At 39.9% G+C, this 20,271-nt stretch overlaps 1 protein-coding gene across 2 annotated transcripts; it reads right to left on the bottom strand.

Annotated features, from left to right (window-relative positions):
* Nucleotides 1-4,573: 4,573 nt before the first annotated feature.
* dnal1 (dynein, axonemal, light chain 1) lies at nt 4,574-20,248 on the bottom strand. Of its 2 annotated transcripts, none has more exons than XM_034180816.1 (8): nt 20,112-20,248; nt 19,802-19,840; nt 14,234-14,343; nt 10,751-10,806; nt 10,620-10,675; nt 7,896-8,022; nt 5,547-5,648; nt 4,574-4,665 (listed from the first exon to the last, which is right to left on the bottom strand). In XM_034180816.1, exons 1-8 carry the CDS (start codon nt 20,112-20,114, stop codon nt 4,616-4,618), a joined length of 543 nt encoding a protein of 180 aa, XP_034036707.1. In that variant the 5' UTR covers nt 20,115-20,248; the 3' UTR covers nt 4,574-4,615. The 2 variants fall into 2 exon arrangements, with proteins under 2 accessions (XP_034036707.1, XP_034036706.1); XM_034180815.1 differs by having other exon boundaries at nt 5,547-5,687; nt 20,112-20,238.
* Between the last annotated feature and the right edge of the window lie 23 nt (nt 20,249-20,271).

Raw genomic sequence — 20,271 nt, 5'->3', positions numbered from 1 at the left:
GGTGTGTAGTTCCAAAGTTATGGCTGATTATGCGATTTTCACTTTTTTCGTTACCTTGAAACTTGAACTATGACCTTGAAAAATGAACTCGCTATATTCTAGGATTATCTGACCCATATGTCCAAATTTTAAGATGATTGATACAAAAGTGTGCCTATGAGACTGTTAACTAAGCAACAAACGCAGACGATCACATAACCTCCATCCAACTTTGTTGGCGGAGGTAAAAAAATTAACCTTAGATGGTAAAGGTCTCAATTTACAGAAAAAAAATTATTTGAAATCAGGGAAACGTATCTTACGAGGCTATTAATCTGGTGACATAATACAAATACTACAGCCTAAACAGCCAATGTGAACAAAATGTGCAAAAAGTTATATGTATTAACCTTTTCCACAAAGCTGAGTTCCCACAAGAAGGCAGTATTGTCCAAGCAGGTGAAGAGAAACAAACAGGCATTATGCAGAGCAACTCAGTACAAATTAGGGTCCTTTAGCACTGTTCTGGCTGAGATAAAGTTTTTTTTTTCTTTTTTCTTCTTTCCCTCTCTTCATTAGTGGATAATCACAGTAATTTTTTGGCAGAGGCAGTCATCACGCTTGATCAACAAAGTTACCACTGAACGATATTACGGGGTGGGGGGGTAGGACAGATGACAAAACAAAAAGGTATTAATTATGAGAAGACACTGAACACAAAACAGTTGGATCAACGAAAAGGCAGAAACAGCAACGGCCACGATCAGTCCACTTAACCTGCAACAGCGCAGAAAACAATTACTGAAATGAAAAGAAGAACAACACCTCTCGTCTCTGCACAGGTCCTGCACAAACGTGTCACCATCCGATGCAGACTGCAGCCACTTCCTCTCCCCCGTTGGCAAAGTAATACACAGTTTGGCCAGGTACAGGAGCGCAGGCCTGAGTCCCTGCTTCTAGAGTTCCGACATGGCGCTCTTGAACTTCATGTGCTGTCTTTCCACTTCAGGACTGTAATCTTTGTAGAGCCAAATCTTATGTCCAGGTAGGTCTGGTCACCTCTCTTCCGCGCCTCATAAATCACCAGATCTTTCATTTGATAATGATGAAATTGCGGGATAACTGGTCGGGGTTTTCCTCCGCGAGCCAGTTTAGGAGCTAAGCTCCGGTGCACCTTGTACAATTCCGGCGGCGAAGCAGGAACCTCTCTTTCCAAAAACATGAAAGAGAACTTCCCTCAGTAGCTTCAAGTAATCTGAACATCTGGCGTCTGCTACATCTCTCCAGGTCTGCCATCTTGGATTTTAACCACTCGTATTTTCTGAGTGCAGAGTATTCGACCTTGAGCTGGTCCAAATGCTGACTGAAATCAGTGTGTGCGGATTAAAAAGAATGAATGCATAAACCATGGTTACGCACTGCAGATTGGACACTGTCCAGATTGGACGACAGACTTTCAAAAGATGGTTTAAAGTCCACAGACAGCACAGCGCTGTGATCTTCCAACAGAAGGCTAAACTCCGCCATAGTTACAGGTGCAGCAAGTGGCGAAGTTTCTGTCTCGTTCAGACTTGCTTTTAGACTTGGACGTTTTGCAGGTGATCAGAATGCAGTAAGTATGAAAAATAAAACTAGGATTCCAAGTAAAAAGTGCAAAGTGGAGTGAGTCAAATAAGCGTCTACTCACTAAATGCCACCCCGGAAGTCCTCCCCATTATACTTATATTTTAAAGCAATAAGGAATTGTAGAAATTGAAACTTTACAAAACTTCACACTAACAATCAATACATTTTTTTTAATTCAAGCTCATCCATCCATCCATTTTCTTCCGCTTTATCCGGAGTCGGGTCGCGGGGGCAGCAGCTCAAGCAAAGCCGCCCAGACCTCCCGATCCACACACACAAGCTCAATTTTGTGAAATTTCATCCACAAGGGGCACAACTGACATGTCAAGTAGAATTGTTTGAGGTAAAAATCTGAAATTTGGTGCACTTTGTCCCATTTGCCAACAACACTACATAAAATGCTGATTGGTGGGCACATCAAAATGCCTTCAAAATTTCCAATCAAATTGAGGCCCAGTATTTGCCAGTGGGAATGGATGACCTTCATAAAACTGTTATAGGCTCACTCAGAACAGTTCTGTGAATTGTTTCTGTAATTTATGTTTGTAGCATGGCCCAAGCAGAGGGTCACCCCTTTGAGTCTGGTCTGCTTGAGGTTTCTTCCTCAGAGGGAGTTTTTCCTTACCACTGTTGCTCTGGGGGTTGGTAAGGTTAGACCTTACCTGTGTGAAGCGCTTTGAGGCAACCCTGTTGTGATTTGGCGTTATACGCGTATAAAGGAAATAAATTGAAATTAAACTGAAATTGAAAATTACCCTGCCTCTCACCCTATGACTGCGGTTGGTTGGAGTAAGCGGTACAGAAAATGACTAAATGAGTCAGAAGCAGTAACATTATAATTCCATATCTGTCTGGAATTTTGTGAGAAACCAAGGAGGATTTTCAATAAACACGTTTGTTTTTCAGACTCAGCAACATTAGACAAAAACTGGTTCAACCCAGACTGTAAAAGACACACCAAAGCATGCAGTTCAATGCAGTGAGGAATGCAATGAGCTCTACATCAGAGAAACCAAACAGCTGCTCAAAAAAAGGATGGCCCATCACAGGAGGGAAAATTCCTCTAGTCAGGAAGCATATTTGTCAAAGTGATGAAACCTTCTCTAAACAGGGGGTGTGGGGCTGAGATACCACCTCTTCCACCGATAATTCTACACTTTCATTCATACTTCAGAGACTCAAAGATATTTCTCACATCTCCTCTCGTGAAAGTAAGAACAATTAACCTGAATTCAAGTGACCTCCAGTGACCAATGAACACCCTTCTATGTATCACTGTGACATCAGAGAACCAACAGAGGACAAACATCTGAGCCTCTCACTACTCTTAAAGTACCGATGAAGCCTTTCTGGATGACGAGTGAAATATTTTCAAATATTTTCAAAGAGTTGACCTGACTCAGCCTACCTTAGAGCCACTTTACACGTAACATGATTGAGGCAGAATGGCGGGCGAAGGAGGAATTGCATGCCACTCATGAAAAATCGGAGCCGCCTCAAACGCCTCGTGCACCTGTCGCCACAACCATTCGCACACATCAGCGGCCAGAAGACAGCCAGTGCCCTGCGAGTGCCTATTCAATCCCCTCTCAGCAGGTGTCGGCCAAATTCCAGGTGTCACACACGAACATCCAACACCACTCATTGGACACTTAGAAAAGGCGGGGCTATTCGTGCTCCCAGCACGAGAGTAGAGTGCAGCTGACCACCCGTGGATGCAGATGGAAGAGGGGGAGAAGAGCTAGTGTCCAATGAGGCTGAGGCTGTTCTGGACGCGTGGAGTCACGGGAAGATGTTCTTTCTTGATCAACCTGCATTCTCCAGACGCGCAGATGTACAGCCAGTCTGTCTCGCTGGATCATCAAAGGAGGGCTTGCTGTCCCCGTCAGGTGTTTCCTGACTGTCCTGCGGCTGCAATGGCCCCCTGCTGGCACACGGAACCTCCAGGCACAGTGGATCGTCTCCACGGGTCCTGCGGAGACTTTTGGGATAGCGCTGATAAATGCATGGTCCGTTACAAATAAGACTTTTGTCTTGAATGATTATATTCTGTCCAAGGACCTGGACTTTTTGTTTCTGACTGAAACGTGGCAGCAGGAACTGGACCACACCCCTCTTATCAAACTCTGTCCTCAAAATTACAGATTCTTCAGCTCACCACATTCTTCTGGACATGGTAGAGGACTTGCTGTGGTTTTTAAGAGCAGCTTCATGTGTTGATGCGTGAGCGCAGAGATTTTTTCATCATTTGAATCTCAGATCTTAAAAGAGGGACAAATCAATCCTTTTTATTGTGTTTTAGTATACTGTCCACCTAGTCCATGCACCTCCTTTGGGACTTTAGTGACTTTTTGTCCGGCACTCTGAATAAGTGAGATTTTTAATTGTGGGTGATTTTAATTTCCACATTGATGATTCTTGAGATGAATCTGCCGCTAAATCTATCAGTCTGATGGAATCTTTGAATCTGATCCAGCATGTGTCTGGCCCCGCACATAACAAAGAACTTGTGCAATCTTGCTTCTTTCATTTACGGAACATTGTCCACCAAAAGCAAAAAAAAAAAAAAAAAAAAAAGCCATGTCTTTGGAAGTATTGAGGAACCAGAACACCCTGAGGGAACCCACACAAACTCCACACAGAAAGGATGAGGTGGGCAGTGAACCTAGAACTTTCTCCCTGGGAGGTAACAGTGCTTTCAGGTATACCCGTTTGAAAGTAGATAATTGATTAGCTTCTTTAATGAAGGAGAAACAAATTTCACTTTTTTAACCAATAAACACTGGTTATTGAAAAATAAAATAAAATTTCCAAAATCTGAGCTGAATCTCTCGCACAAACATTGTGTTCAGGTTGGATTTGTTCTGGAGAATGTGAGCCTTCGACACCTTTATGCACTTTCTACACTGACATTTTGTTGAGAAATAGCAATTACAAACTACAAATACAAAATGTTGCAAATACTGCCCTTGGTCCATTCTGGGTTTAAGGGGTTGAGAGTGGGTGAAATTTAGTTCTTTTCGGATGCTTCATCCACCTCCCGTTTGATGATGGGTTTTCCTGGAAACAGCAGAAACACAGTTCACCAATCACTTCAACAACACCTTCATTAATACCGTGTTTCTTATAAGTGGCAGATAATAAACACGTACAGCCATGTCCATAAGTAACTGGGCTGTGACACAATTTTTTTGTCATTGCTTCTGTTCAGTGTAGTTGAAATTAATCAATCTTTAATAATGAAATTTTTATGCACTCTGCCCATTTTCAGAAGCAATAAGTTACTGGACAAAATAACATAATTCTAAATATAAGGTTTTAATCAACACTTTTACAGCCAGTTTTCTTTAGAGAAGTTGGGATGGCTACATGAACATTTCCAAGTCACTGAATATGTCTAGGACTTAATTTTTACATCAATCATTAAGAAATACAAACAGTATGGAACTCTGGTTAATCTAACTGGAGAAGGCAGTTCTCCGAACCCAAGTCTGCAAAAAAGAGAGGAGTGATGAGAGCCACCATGATTATTAATCTGAAGAATTTCTAGACTTCTGTGGCTGTGACTGGAGAAATTGTGCATCGTGCAGCTTTTGTCTGTTGCATCACCATTTATGCAGAGAGAAGGATTTTCTTGAAAATAAGACATGAAATTTCAGCTAACATTTGCCAGGAGGCATATCAGAGACTTGAGCCTAGATTTGATCTGTTTTCTTGTGTGAAGGTCCTGGTATTCCTTGTGAGATACATGTTGTCACATGCAACTGAAGTAGTTTTGATGACAGGTTGTTGTGAGAATAAAACATTTTTTCAGAGGTCAGACATGAAGCCACTGTTGTCCCTGCTGTCACTTATACAGTGAAAACTCACAGTCAACAACAATCTTGTTAATCTGACAAATGTGTCTAACTTTTGTTCATCTCCTGCTGACATACTCTTACCATCTAACTTCCTCAGGTTTGGTAATCTTTTTGGGGCTTCCTCCATCCAGGTCCCGTCAGCTGAATGCTTCTCCTCCAGAGGGTTTCCAACAAAAACCAGGTCTACAAGGCACGGCAGATCAGCCAACCTCACAAATTCACCTAGACAACACAGACAATATCACACAACTAATCTGATTTCAATGCAATAGTTTAAATATTGTAATATATATATCAGGGCTCCTCAAACCCTTTCAGAGGAAGTGCTCTTTGTCAAAGCCTTTGTCTTTACTGCTTCCGTGAAACAACCTGACAATTCTTGGGATCCCCAAGGACTTGCTGGACATCATAGCCAGCCTATACATGGATCAGACACCCAGCAGAAGGCAGAAAAGTGCTTCAAAAAATTTTTTTCAGCATTTTTTGTTACAAGCAGGCATCTATGCTAGATCAAGTCCTTATATAGTAAGGTTTCACATCAGAGGCGATGCCAAAAATAAAAATCTTTTTTTTTTTGGCAATTTTTGGGCCAAAAACCCCCATTTTTGGGTCAAAATTCAAAAATGGTCCAATCCTTTTGATATGCATATCAAATTACTCGTCTTGACGAGTCGAGTTCAAAAATATATAGTTTGACCTATTTTTGACCTTGCGTTATGTCACAATGACCGAAAATGTGGAAAGGTCAACGCACTTTTCGTGAAGGGTCAAATTTATAAAATCTGTTATGATGGTCCGATTTTGACAATTTTGGTGTCTAATTATATGTTTTCTTGCATGAGAAAAACAATAAGACAACTTTCATAGACCATTATGCCAGTCTTAGCTATGAAAATACAATTATGTCAGATAAGATGGGTCTATTGATTAACTTTATCCAACTTCAAAATGTGGGCCAAAAATGGGGGTTTTTGGCCCAAAAATGATTTTTATTTTTGGCATCACCCCTGATGTGAAACCTTACTATATAAGGACTTGATCTAGCATAGATGCCTGCTTGTAACAAAAAATGCCGAAAAAAAAATTTTTTTGAAGCACTTTTCTGCCTTCTGCTGGCTAGACGTCTAGATACTGTGAGTGTTGTACAGTGTTGTACAGGCAGAAAGTCTGAGTTTTCCCATTGGTCAGGAATGTGTTCTGTTGCTACGTTGTTCAGTGCTTGCACAGACTGTGTGTTGAGAAGGTTTGTGGAAACCAACGACTTAGCTCCTGTTGATGGTGAGGAAAGGTTTACTGATCTTAGTATCATGTCACCTTAACACCAAATCATGTGAAAAACCAAGAGATGTTATTGGCATTATGATGCTATATGAATACTATTCTCATTATAAATTTGAGTAAATTGTACCAAAAAATGGTACAAAAAAATTCATACATATTTGTACTTTTTTGTGCAGATTTTGTACCGCTTCTACGTATTTTCTGATGGGAGGCAGTAATGACAACACAGACACCAAGAAGGCAGATTATCTGAGTGAATTTAAAAAGCGGTAAGTTGTGTTTTCCTGATTATTATGGTTATGCCAACCCTAAACCTAACCTTAACCAAAACGCATGTGCGCAGGAATTTGTAGGAATATGTGGGAAATGTGACACTTACATCTTGTGAAATGCACGATGGGAATATGTTGGAAGAATTTTAAATGAAGATGATAAGTAAGTATCAAATAATTACAGTCTATAACACCTTCAGAGTTGTGATGTGTGTGTCTTGGTGACCCATCTCCTTCTTGCACGGACACTCTGTTTTTGAGTAGTGCCAACTCCATACAATACCATACTGTTTGTATTTCTTAATGGTTGATATAAATGAAGTCCAAGACTAACGTTCATGTATCCATTCCCCTAACTTGCCTGAAAAAGTGTCTGTAAAAATGATGTGTATAAATGAGAGACCTTATATTGAGTGCCAATTTCTTATGGCACTCAGTTTGGTCATATGGTGTGTTCCTCTGTGCCTAATCCAAGTAGGTGCCATAGTATTGAGGACATCGGTGCCTGAAAAAGGCCACAAGGATGGCCGCTCTTCACCTGGCTGCAGTAGATGTTGCTTTCGAGAGGTGGGGATGGACAGTCTGCCCGAATGGTTGACATCCAGGACCCAAGGCAGTTCCATGGTGTTGTAAATGCAGCAACATGAGACACTAGTGTATGCTTCCAGACTACACACATAGAGTACCATGCAAAGGTTTGGACATATTTTCTCATTCAGTTGAATATATATACGGAGAGAGAGCAAGAGAGAGAGAATTCATGGGATAAGGTTGTAGAAAAAGAACTTGTTTTAAAAGTAGTTTCAAACTGAATTAAGACAACCAACAGAACATGTTGGAGAATATATAATACTTGTATAAAAGAAGAATGTCTCACTCCAATCTTTGACCAGGTTATTGGACATGTAGAGGACTTTTAGGTTCTTCATGGACTCAATTCCCTTCAGTTTCTCTATTACATTATATGAAATCCACAACTCTTCCAACGTCTCAGCCACTGTCTCCTGCACACACAAGAAAGAAATAAAGAACACATCGATTTTGCCATGATCAAGGCATTTCATACACCATGTGGTAATTGCTGAGAATGCCACATTACAGAACTTTCATATCAGATCCTGTGTGGAGTTCCTACATTCTTTCCATCTCAGAAAGCTGTCATCTGCAGAGAATTTATTATATTTGTATGTCTGTCTGTATTCATGAATATATGGGTGACCATAAAAGCCTGACACAGGGAATTTTTGAGAAGAGCTAATGACCAGTTTAAAGATCAAATTTGACTACAAGTAACTTTGAGCATTTTCCCCCATATCTTAACATCTCAAGTTTAATTTTTACGAACACCAGACCCAGTATCTAAGTTTCCTAATTTAGAATTTTTACAATTTACTTTTAAAATACTGTTGTACTCTTGTTTATGTATTTATTTGTTTGCTTTTTTCTTTTTCCTGTGAAGATCCACATTGAGATTTGGCTCAAATTTTACACCAGATGGCCTTCCTGACACATCTTTAGTTCTACCTGGAGAAAGACACGTACAACTCTTGGTGTTCCTAAGCATTCTCCCATCCAAGTACTAATCAGGACCTACTCTGCTTAATTTCTGAGGTCTGACAACATCAGGTGTGCACAGAGCTGCATGTTCGTGGAGCTACAGCTCTGTATTTGTTTAATTATATTGGTAAGAATATTACAGTGCAAAAAAGAACACATGGAATTTTTTCTATTTGAAGGCATTTCATGGTACATGCTACAGAAACATATGCATAATCAATGGCCTGAGCAGATTAAACATGAGAACAGATTACATTTTTTCCCACTGTCATTATGGAGTATTGTGTGTAGAATTTTTAAGAGGGGGGTGTATTTCATCCATTTTGGAATAAGGCTGTAACATAACAAAATGTGGAAAAAGTGAAGCGCCTTGAATAATTTCTGGATGCACAGTATGTGATATAAGGGCTGAATTCCTCCAGGCGGATGAGGATGCTGTTCTTCAGGTGTTCAGTTTTTGCTTACATTTGGGAGAAGGGTATCATCCCAACAGACTACAAGAAAGGACTTGTTGTCTCTCTGGGAAGGAAAAGTTTCATGCCTGGACTACAACAGCTACAGGGATATTATACCACTCTCTTTGCAGAGCAAGGAACTTACAAGGAACATTCATAACAGGACACAGTCCAAGGTACTCTCTGCTCAGCAGTCTGGATACATGCCCACTATGTCAACCACTGACTGCATCCTACCTCTGTAAGGATGAATATGTTGATTTTCGCAAAGGGTTTGATTTGGTAGGTTCACTCTGCAGGATTCCAAATAAGTTGCTGGAGATCATAGCCAGTCTATACAGGCATATTATGATGACTGCACACTGTGACTGCCCCTACTCTACAGAGTAGGGACAAAGTCTGTGATTTCTTTCCATTCAATTTCGGCATTCTGTGTTGTCGTACTAATAGAATGTTTGATAGTGAGGTGTCAAAGCTTGCTTCACATTTGAAAAGCATACTAATTCAAAACAGTATGCTGAAACTTGTACAAAATTGCCACACTGGAGTGACTGATGATGTCTGAAGCTTTATCAGTGAAACACTGGGACAGGTTTGAACATTTTGCCACTGTCCTGGCACAGACTCACCTCAATTTGTGAGATCTCCTCCACAGCAGTAAGATATATAAGAGATTGGTGAAATGCATGTCTTTTGATTGTGACCACCAGAGGGTGCTGTAGAAACAGTGATGCAGTTGTAGGTACTTGGTGATGAAGACTTGCTTTATCAATTTTCTCCTTTAATGTCACCATGCTTGTGCGACAACTCGGTTGTGATGATGACTCAGCCAATTCGTGCCAGATGTTGAGAGTAAGAACAAATGGGCTTCTTCAACACTTCAAACAATCAATAAATGAGAATGCATTCAGACCTTCTTTTTAGAGGGGAGAGTTATTTTAAAAGAGGTGTTGGATTATAGAGCCTAATCCGAACAGCCTATGTCCATGGAAGATTCTTGAATGACATGAACTGTGTCATTATAAACCACTGAGTCATGATGGATGTATGAGGGGACAAGATTTCCATTGATTCTAATGTTGGGACACTTCAGACACAATTCTGTTTTAAATATAGATTCTATATTTCATTCAAGGAAACAGATCAAATCTAGCCTCAAATTTCCCGTGTGCTTTCTGGCATACTGTGGCTAATATTTCATATTTTCTTTTGAAGAAAGTCTTTCTTTGTACCACTCTGCCATAAAGCTGTATCACAGGTGATGCAACAGATAAATGTTGCACCATGTACAGGTTCCCCAGTATAACTTTGTTAGCTCCCTACTCAGTGTGCATCTTGTATCTTGTATGTTTAATTTCAACTATATTGTGGTGGTGTACGTAGGCAAATTACAAAACTACTTATAGATATGACTGTATCTGCACAGCACTTAGCAGCAGATCTGTAGCAGTGTGTAATTTACCACTGCAACAAATGAAGTTAGTATTTTAAAATATCAGCACAGAAAATAGTACCCAGTGTGAAGCCGTGCTTTTACACTCCGATCGAATTAAAGAGGTAAACTTAGATCTTTATCAAATGTTACTTACCAGTCCATTAAGCACCTTGATGTTATTTCGTCCCAAAGACAGTATCTTCAGGTTCTCTAGAAAGACATTACTGTTACAACAACTCGATGCCAGTTTGTGTAAATATATGTATTATTGCACTAAATACTCACTCAGGCCATCAAGATTAGTTATTTTTTCAATGCAGTTTGTAGACAGAGCCAGTCTCCTGTGGAATACACAATAAAATCACACACCATAAGGAAAATAAATCAACCTGGTTAAAACTATATAACAGGGTAATTTAAATGGCCTTCTAGTCTGTGAACTGCTGGAAGCTACCTGTAAATTTATCTGCATCTTTACAGTCTGCAAATGCTGCAGCAGGGATGTCTTAGAAGATCCATCAGGAGGTTTTGCCATACAACAAGCGTTTGTAATAAACTACAAATGAAACGGATGCAGTCCTCCACAACACCTCGCAGCCACACTGGACACAGTGACAGCGCTCAGCTCAGCAGCTGCAACTTCTTCTTCTAGGTCGACATCATCTGAGATCATCAACGCTTACCACAGTGTTTACAGTATGTTAGTCCATGTTGTTTCACAAGTGGACCACAAACACAACACATAATATATGGGGCTCACTGTTCACTGCAGGACACAACGTAAGCCCTGCACTGGCACAATGTAAACTTGCTTGAAACTGTTACACTGTCAAGCAAGAGTAGCAAAGACACAGCGTACCTCTGTGCATCTTGTGTTGCACCTGGGTGACAATTTAACATATGCACAATTTGGCACAAACATAAATGTGTCATGACAACACAGAATGACTATAATGAGAGAATATTGAGAGATATTAATTGACCAGATTGATGTGTCTATTTGCTATCCTCTTCTTCTGTCTGCTGCCCACATTATGGTTCGCCACTTCAGATCATCTGTCAACATCACACCCTGTCAAATGCATTTTTCTCTATCACACCAACTACCTGCATGTCCTGCCTGACAGATCCATAAGCCTTCTCTTTGCTCTTCTTCTTTTCCTGCCTGGTGGCTCCATCCGTAGCATCCTTCTCTTTATATACCCTGGATCCCTCCTCTGCACATGTCCAAACCATTTCAATCTTCCCTCTCTGGCTTTGTGTCCTAACTGTCCTACCCACAGTGTCTCTGATATGTTAATTCCTAATCAATGTGCTTCTTTATCAGTCCCAAAGAAAATCACAGTATCCTTATAGCTCTGACTCCTGTCTTTTTGTTAGCTCAACCACATCTAAGACATCCCTGGTTCTCAAGAGCAGGCACCTAAGTGGCTCTACTCTACTCTTTTCTACTCTCCTATTTTACTCTTACTTTTTAGATATTTAGATATACCTTTGTATACTAGTATAGTTCCACCTTAGAACTGGAATATAATATATATGATGTACCTTACTGAATTTTCATGGAACATAATTGGTCTCATTACGGTCTTGTAAACTTTCCCTTTTGTTCCTGCAGATACACTTCTATCACAAATTACTCCTGCACTTTCTTCTTCACCTCTGTAGTACATTCCATTACTTTAGACTTAGACAACTTTATTCATCCCACCAGGGGCAATTAATTTCAGCAGCTTGCATACTGACACACAAAACACAGTAACCACCCAATACAAAAGATACATAGTAAATAAGCCATTAAAAAAATACCATGGGACACAGTGTCATCACAACAATTTGATTTAAAAAAAAAACCCTACAAAGAGTTTAAAAGACGAATAGCAGAGGGAATAAAGATTTTAAAAAATGGTTTGTCTTACAGACAGGTGAAACAAAACGATGACCTGAAGGCAACAGGGAAAATTCACCTGTCAGCACGTGACCAGGAGAAGACAAAATACAATTTGCTTTCCTCAGAATTTGCTGGTCGCAAAAACTGGTTAGATCCCTAAATTTCACTCCAGTGATCTTTGAACATATTTTTATAATACTGTACAGACAACTGACCCCAAGTATTTAAACTCATCTAACATCACCACATCAACTTCTTGCAACCACACTATTCCATCGTGCCCCCTCCCATTCACACACAGGTGCTTCATCTTGATGTGTGTGCTCAACACACAGCAGCATGGTGGATTAGTGGTTAGCACTGTTGCCTCACAGCAAGAAGGTCATGGGTTCAATTCCCACCTGTGACCTTTCTATGTGGAGTTTGCATGTTCTCTCCGTGTTTGCATGGGTTTGCTCCAGTTTCCTCCCACATTTAAAGACATGCAGATTAGGTGAATTGGAGACTTTCTAATTGTCCAGGTCTCCCTTGCAAAACAGGTCTCAATCTCAATGGAACTAACCTGGTTAAATAAAAATTTTAAAAAATACTGAAAGCCCTGACTCTCACTTCTAACTTTCCTCCTCTCCAAGGGCCTCTGGTGAAATATCTCTTTATCTAGATATAATTGGGGCATAGTTTATGCATTTAATCAGAAAAATGCTTAGAATGCGGCTATCTCTGCAGTCCGGAGCCAAAATTTTAGTTGCAACATTGGTCACCATCGGGCTTTGATGAAATGTCTCCACAGCCATAAAGTTTATCATGGTTCACTCTACAAATGTGCCAAGTTTCATGATTTTAAACTAAAAAAAACTACACATGGTAGCTCCAGAGCTACTTGACTGTATGACTCTTGTTTGTGATCAGGTAGCGTGTTCCACCTATGTCCACCAGGGAGCTCTGGAGAAATTTTTTACATTTCCTGAAATGTTCATCTTGGGTCAATCTATAATTGTTCCAGGTTTCATGCTTTTAACCCAAAAGTCCATGAAATGACCCCAAGGCTAGACTTAGCTCCTGCACTGCAACTACACCTTTACTATAAGGTGAGACGGAGACAGGCTTTCATCTCCTTGTCCCTCTGGCTGCGCCTCTGTACCGTCTCTGCTACCAGGAGAAAAACATGTTTATTTATGTGGAAAGTGTGACACGACTGGCAGGTAAAACAGGTATCACTGTAGATCACACAGGTCTGTGTGACTGAAAAACATTAGGAAAGTGAAGAACAGAAAGTGACATTTGCTAACTGAACAGTAGTCGTGGGACTTTTTTCAATTGCTGAAATGGTTTTGAATGAAATGTACTGAAATTTTTAGTGTGTGACTTCTTTCAAAGTCATAGAATGTCCAGCAAATCAGTTAATGATTTAATGTTACTGATATGATGGCAAAATGACATATTATTTTGCCAAAAAAGATAAATATTTTTGTGTACTTTCAAATGCTACACAGCACTTTCACAAATATGCATTTTTGACATATTATTCAGTCAGCTTTGTTCAATGTCAGAGGTCCGCCCACCTCCTTGACCCAAGGCCCACGGACAACTGACCCATCTTTCTCTTTTGTTGGAGGTAGCTTTAAAGCCTTACCGGATGGGAAACATTGTTGATTAATGACCAGTCCAAAAAAAAAAAAAAAAAAAGAAACAGGAAAAGATGTGCAGTAGGTCCTAATAATCAAGTAATTGAGAAATTATGTCGACACAACACTGACTTGTTGTTAAAACAATCAATGTTGAACCCCACAGCTATTCGACTCAAAAAGCATGGAAAAAAAACTATCCACTTATCTATAATCATACTCCATTAATTTCTCCTCCTACACAGGACTCACTCGCAGTTTTTTAGTTTAGAGAGAGAAGCATCCAGCTTTTCTATTGGTGGGACCTGACCGTATAGTTTTATAACTTTGGCCTCACTCGCCTTCTCCTTTGTATTCACCTCCTGTACACAGACACACAAACACCAACACACTGAAAAAGTGCAACTCATAGGTCAGTTAACATTTGGACACTGACAACATCATTGCAGTGCATGTGAATTTAAAGTGCAATATTAAGCTATAATCGTAAGGATATTTACAACCAAATTACACAAACAACATAGAATATATATATATATATAAACACACACACACATATTTTCCGTTTGGTATGCTTATGTATTTTGGGTGATAGCGGCTTCCTTTGTCTGCTATTACTACTACTACAACTACTCCTACTACTACTATTCCTTGCAAAAATAAAGCAGTAAAAACTTCAAAGGATAATGAAGAATAAATAAATGGTAAATGGACTGCATTTATATAGCGCTTTTCCATCTGCATCAGACGCTCAAAGCGCTTTACACATCAAGGCCTCACATTCATAGATAATTGGCAAAGCTTCTGGGGAAAACCTGGTCTTGTTAGGAGAGACGGCATCCATCCCACTTTGGATGGAGCAGCTCTCATTTCTAGAAATCTGGCTAATTTTCTTAAATCCTCCAAACCGTGACTATCCAGGGTTGGGACCAGGAAGCAGAGTTGTAGTCTTACACACCTCTCTGCAGCTTCTCTCCCCCTGCCATCCCCTCATTACCCCATCCCCGTAGAGACGGTGCCTGCTCCCAGACTACCAATAACCAGCAAAAGTCTATTTAAGCATAAAAATTCAAAAAGAAAAAATAATATAGCACCTTCAACTGCACCACAGACTAAAACAGTTAAATGTGGTCTATTAAACATTAGGTCTCTCTCTTCTAAGTCCCTGTTGGTAAATGATATAATAATTGATCAACATATTGATTTATTCTGCCTAACAGAAACCTGGTTACAGCAGGATGAATATGTTAGTTTAAATGAGTCAACACCCCCGAGTCACACTAACTGTCAGAATGCTCGTAGCACGGGCCGGGGCGGTGGATTAGCAGCAATCTTCCATTCCAGCTTATTAATTAATCAAAAACCCAGACAGAGCTTTAATTCATTTGAAAGCTTGTCTCTTAGTCTTGTCCATCCAAATTGGAAGTCCCAAAAAACCAGTTTTATTTGTTATTATCTATCGTCCACCTGGTCGTTACTGTGAGTTTCTCTGTGAATTTTCAGACCTTTTGTCTGACTTAGTGCTTAGCTCAGATAAGATAATTATAGTGGGCGATTTTAACATCCACACAGATGCTGAGAATGACAGCCTCAACACTGCATTTAATCTATTATTAGACTCTATTGGCTTTGCTCAAAAAGTAAATGAGTCCACCCACCACTTTAATCATATCTTAGATCTTGTTCTGACTTATGGTATGGAAATAGAAGACTTAACAGTATTCCCTGAAAACTCCCTTCTGTCTGATCATTTTTTAATAACATTTACATTTACTCTGATGGACTACCCAGCAGTAGGGAATAAGTTTCATTACACTAGAAGTCTTTCAGAAAGCGCTGTAACTAGGTTTAAGGATATGATTCCTTCTTTATGTTCTCTAATGCCATATAACAACACAGTGCAGAGTAGCTACCTAAACTCTGTAAGGGAGATAGAGTATCTCGTCAATAGTTTTACATCCTCATTGAAGACAACTTTGGATGCTGTAGCTCCTCTGAAAAAGAGAGCTTTAAATCAGAAGTGTCTGACTCCATGGTATAACTCTCAAACTCGTAGCTTAAAGCAGATAACCCGTAAGTTGGAGAGGAAATGGCGTCTCACTAATTTAGAAGATCTTCACTTAGCCTGGAAAAAGAGTCTGTTGCTCTATAAAAAAGCCCTCCGTAAAGCTAGGACATCTTTCTACTCATCACTAATTGAAGAAAATAAGAACAACCCCAGGTTTCTTTTCAGCACTGTAGCCAGGCTGACAAAGAGTCAGAGCTCTATTGAGCTGAGTATTCCATTATCTTTAACTAGTAATGAGTTCATGACTTTCTTTGCTAACAAAATTTTAACTATTAGAGAAAAAATTACTCATAACCATCCCAAACACGTATCGTTATCTTTGGCTGCTTTCAGTGATGCCGGTATTTGGTTAGACTCTTTCTCTCCGATTGTTCTGTCTGAGTTATTTTCATTAGTTACTTCATCCAAACCATCAACATGTTTATTAGACCCCATTCCTACCAGGCTGCTCAAGGAAGCCCTACCATTATTTAATGCTTCGATCTTAAATATGATCAATCTATCTTTGTTAGTTGGCTATGTACCACAGGCTTTTAAGGTGGCAGTAATTAAACCATTACTTAAAAAGCCATCACTTGACCCAGCTATCTTAGCTAATTATAGGCCAATCTCCAACCTTCCTTTTCTCTCAAAAATTCTTGAAAGGGTAGTTGTAAAACAGCTAACTGATCATCTGCAGAGGAATGGTCTATTTGAAGAGTTTCAGTCAGGTTTTAGAATTCATCATAGTACAGAAACAGCATTAGTGAAGGTTACAAATGATCTTCTTATGGCCTCGGACAGTGGACTCATCTCTGTGCTTGTTCTGTTAGACCTCAGTGCTGCTTTTGATACTGTTGACCATAAAATTTTATTACAGAGATTAGAGCATGCCATAGGTATTAAAGGCACTGCGCTGCGGTGGTTTGAATCATATTTGTCTAATAGATTACAATTTGTTCATGTAAATGGGGAATCTTCTTCACAGACTAAAGTTAATTATGGAGTTCCACAAGGTTCTGTGCTAGGACCAATTTTATTCACTTTATATATGCTTCCCTTAGGCAGTATTATTAGACGGTATTGCTTAAATTTTCATTGTTACGCAGATGATACCCAGCTTTATCTATCCATGAAGCCAGAGGACACACACCAATTAGCTAAACTGCAGGATTGTCTTACAGACATAAAGACATGGATGACCTCTAATTTCCTGCTTTTAAACTCAGATAAAACTGAAGTTATTGTACTTGGCCCCACAAATCTTAGAAACATGGTGTCTAACCAGATCCTTACTCTGGATGGCATTACCCTGACCTCTAGTAATACTGTGAGAAATCTTGGAGTCATTTTTGATCAGGATATGTCATTCAAAGCGCATATTAAACAAATATGTAGGACTGCTTTTTTGCATTTACGCAATATCTCTAAAATCAGAAAGGTCTTGTCTCAGAGTGATGCTGAAAAACTAATTCATGCATTTATTTCCTCTAGGCTGGACTATTGTAATTCATTATTATCAGGTTGTCCTAAAAGTTCCCTAAAAAGCCTTCAGTTAATTCAAAATGCTGCAGCTAGAGTGCTGACGGGGACTAGAAGGAGAGAGCATATCTCACCCATATTGGCCTCTCTTCATTGGCTTCCTGTTAATTCTAGAATAGAATTTAAAATTCTTCTTCTTACTTATAAGGTTTTGAATAATCAGGTCCCATCTTATCTTAGGGACCTCGTAGTACCATATCACCCCAATAGAGCGCTTCGCTCTCAGACTGCAGGCTTACTTGTAGTTCCTAGGGTTTGTAAGAGTAGAATGGGAGGCAGAGCCTTCAGCTTTCAGGCTCCTCTCCTGTGGAACCAGCTCCCAATTCAGATCAGGGAGACAGACACCCTCTCTACTTTTAAGATTAGGCTTAAAACTTTCCTTTTTGCTAAAGCTTATAGTTAGGGCTGGATCAGGTGACCCTGAACCATCCCTTAGTTATGCTGCTATAGACGTAGACTGCTGGGGGGTTCCCATGATGCACTGTTTCTTTCTCTTTTTGCTCTGTATGCACCACTCTGCATTTAATCATTAGTGATCGATCTCTGCTCCCCTCCACAGCATGTCTTTTTCCTGGTTCTCTCCCTCAGCCCCAACCAGTCCCAGCAGAAGACTGCCCCTCCCTGAGCCTGGTTCTGCTGGAGGTTTCTTCCTGTTAAAAGGGAGTTTTTCCTTCCCACTGTAGCCAAGTGCTTGCTCACAGGGGGTCGTTTTGACCGTTGGGGTTTTACATCATTATTGTATGGCCTTGCCTTACAATATAAAGCGCCTTGGGGCAACTGTTTGTTGTGATTTGGCGCTATATAAAAAAAAAATTGATTGATTGATTGATTCACCCCAATGTCGGGCCACTGCCATGCAAGGCTCCCACTACACACCGGGAGCAACTAGGGGATTAAAGACCTTTCCCAAGTGCCCTTAGTGATTTTCCGGTCAGGCTGGGATTTGAACCGAGGACCCTCTGGTCTCAAGCCCAATGCTTAACCACTAGACCATCACCTCCCCTAAGAGGTGAAGAGAATAGAAAAGTACAACACCAACGTTTTAGCCCACTTGCTGATGATGATGCACTACTACTACAACTATGTCTATGTCACTCTCTGTATGTCAAAGTATATGTGTGCCAAGTTTGGCTCAATTCAGATGTGCCCTTTGGACAGGAGAGGAACATATACACACATACAGTGTTATCTATCTATCTGTCTGTCTGTCTAGCACCTGATGATAATGCAGATGGGATCTATTGGCTTTAAATTCAAGATTTAACCTTTTTGTCTGATTAATTTTGGACAATTCATAGTAGGAAACTGAAATGATCCTGTCTGCGTCTCTCCTTATTGTCTGTCTCCCCCTAGTGAATGTTCCTGGTGTTGATATTATTTGGGGTTCCCTGTGGGTTTTCATGTCTGTCTGTCCTTGTCCTGTACTACCCTCTAGTGTCTATACTGGGTTTGATTTTATTATTTATTGCAGGTTTGTTTCCTCTTGTGTGTATGATTTACCTGTGCCCACTCAGCTACTTGTTTCCTTTGTCTTTATGTATTTATTAGCTTCCGGTGGCTTTTCCCCACCTGTTTCCCATTGTGATTAGCCTCACCTGTCTCCAATTTGTAATCAACTCCCAGTGTATTTAAACCTCTTCTGTGTGTCCTTCACTCTTTTCTTTGAATGTTACTGCTTTGTTGCCTTATTATTGCCAGTTTTTCCAGTGGTTTCTCATGTTAGACTTCTTGTTTCTGAACCATATTTCCCATAGTGTGTATGTGTGTGTGTGTTTTTAATCTGCTGTATTGGGACATTTTTGGCTGTAGATTGCTTCTAGTGTTTTTGGACCTCTTTCTCTCTTACTGATATCGTCCTGCTAATCCACTTATGGACACTGATTCCATTTTTGGATGGATCACCTATGTACCAAACTCTGTTTTCCCAAGTGAGCCAATAAAGACTGTTTTTGCACTTTCATGTGTGATCTCCGTGTTTTGGTCTAAACCATCTTCCAACCAAAACAATGAAATGCTGTGATTCCTGCATTGTTCACCTGAGATGGATGCAATTACTCTTAAAGCTAAATATAGTTCCTACTTATTATAGTTTAATCATTTTTAATATTTTAGTAAAATAGACAACTACAAATGGAAAAAAAAAGAAAAAAAGTCAATGCCCAAATATTAACTGACATCATGAACATTTTTAACATTCAACAAATCCAGTATCCTCAACAAATAAATGTTACCCATTTGGACAGAGCATCTTTCAGCAACGTTGCTTTGGCCTGCAAATTGACACAAGTTATATTCTTATTATAATAATAAGCACATTGTTATACAATCTGGCAAGAGCACAACATTCCATCAATGCTTGTACGCCACATTTGAAAATCATTAACAAATGCAAATTTCAATCGAGAAAATGTAAAAATACACATCCTAAAACACTGGCAGTTAAACAGTAAATATAACAGCTCACAGCTAGAGAGTTAGATAAGCAGAAAAGACATAAGCAGGCAAAATGATAAACAACAAAAGTAACACGAACACAAATACCATGTTAGTTAATAGTTGAGCTTCGGACTTGGTTGCTATGGTAGCACGACGCGCTGCGCGTGCGCACTATTGTTTGACAAAATAAAGAGAAACATAGACATTATATACGTAGACGCCTCACGGACTGGAGCCCGACGTATCAGCGCGGCCGCCATCTTGG

The sequence above is a fragment of the Thalassophryne amazonica genome, chromosome 10, assembly GCF_902500255.1.
Source record: "Thalassophryne amazonica chromosome 10, fThaAma1.1, whole genome shotgun sequence".
Taxonomy (NCBI): Eukaryota; Metazoa; Chordata; class Actinopteri; order Batrachoidiformes; family Batrachoididae; genus Thalassophryne; species Thalassophryne amazonica.
The sequence above is the reverse complement of the archived record's forward strand: the minus strand, read 5'-3'. Positions and strand labels throughout refer to the sequence as shown.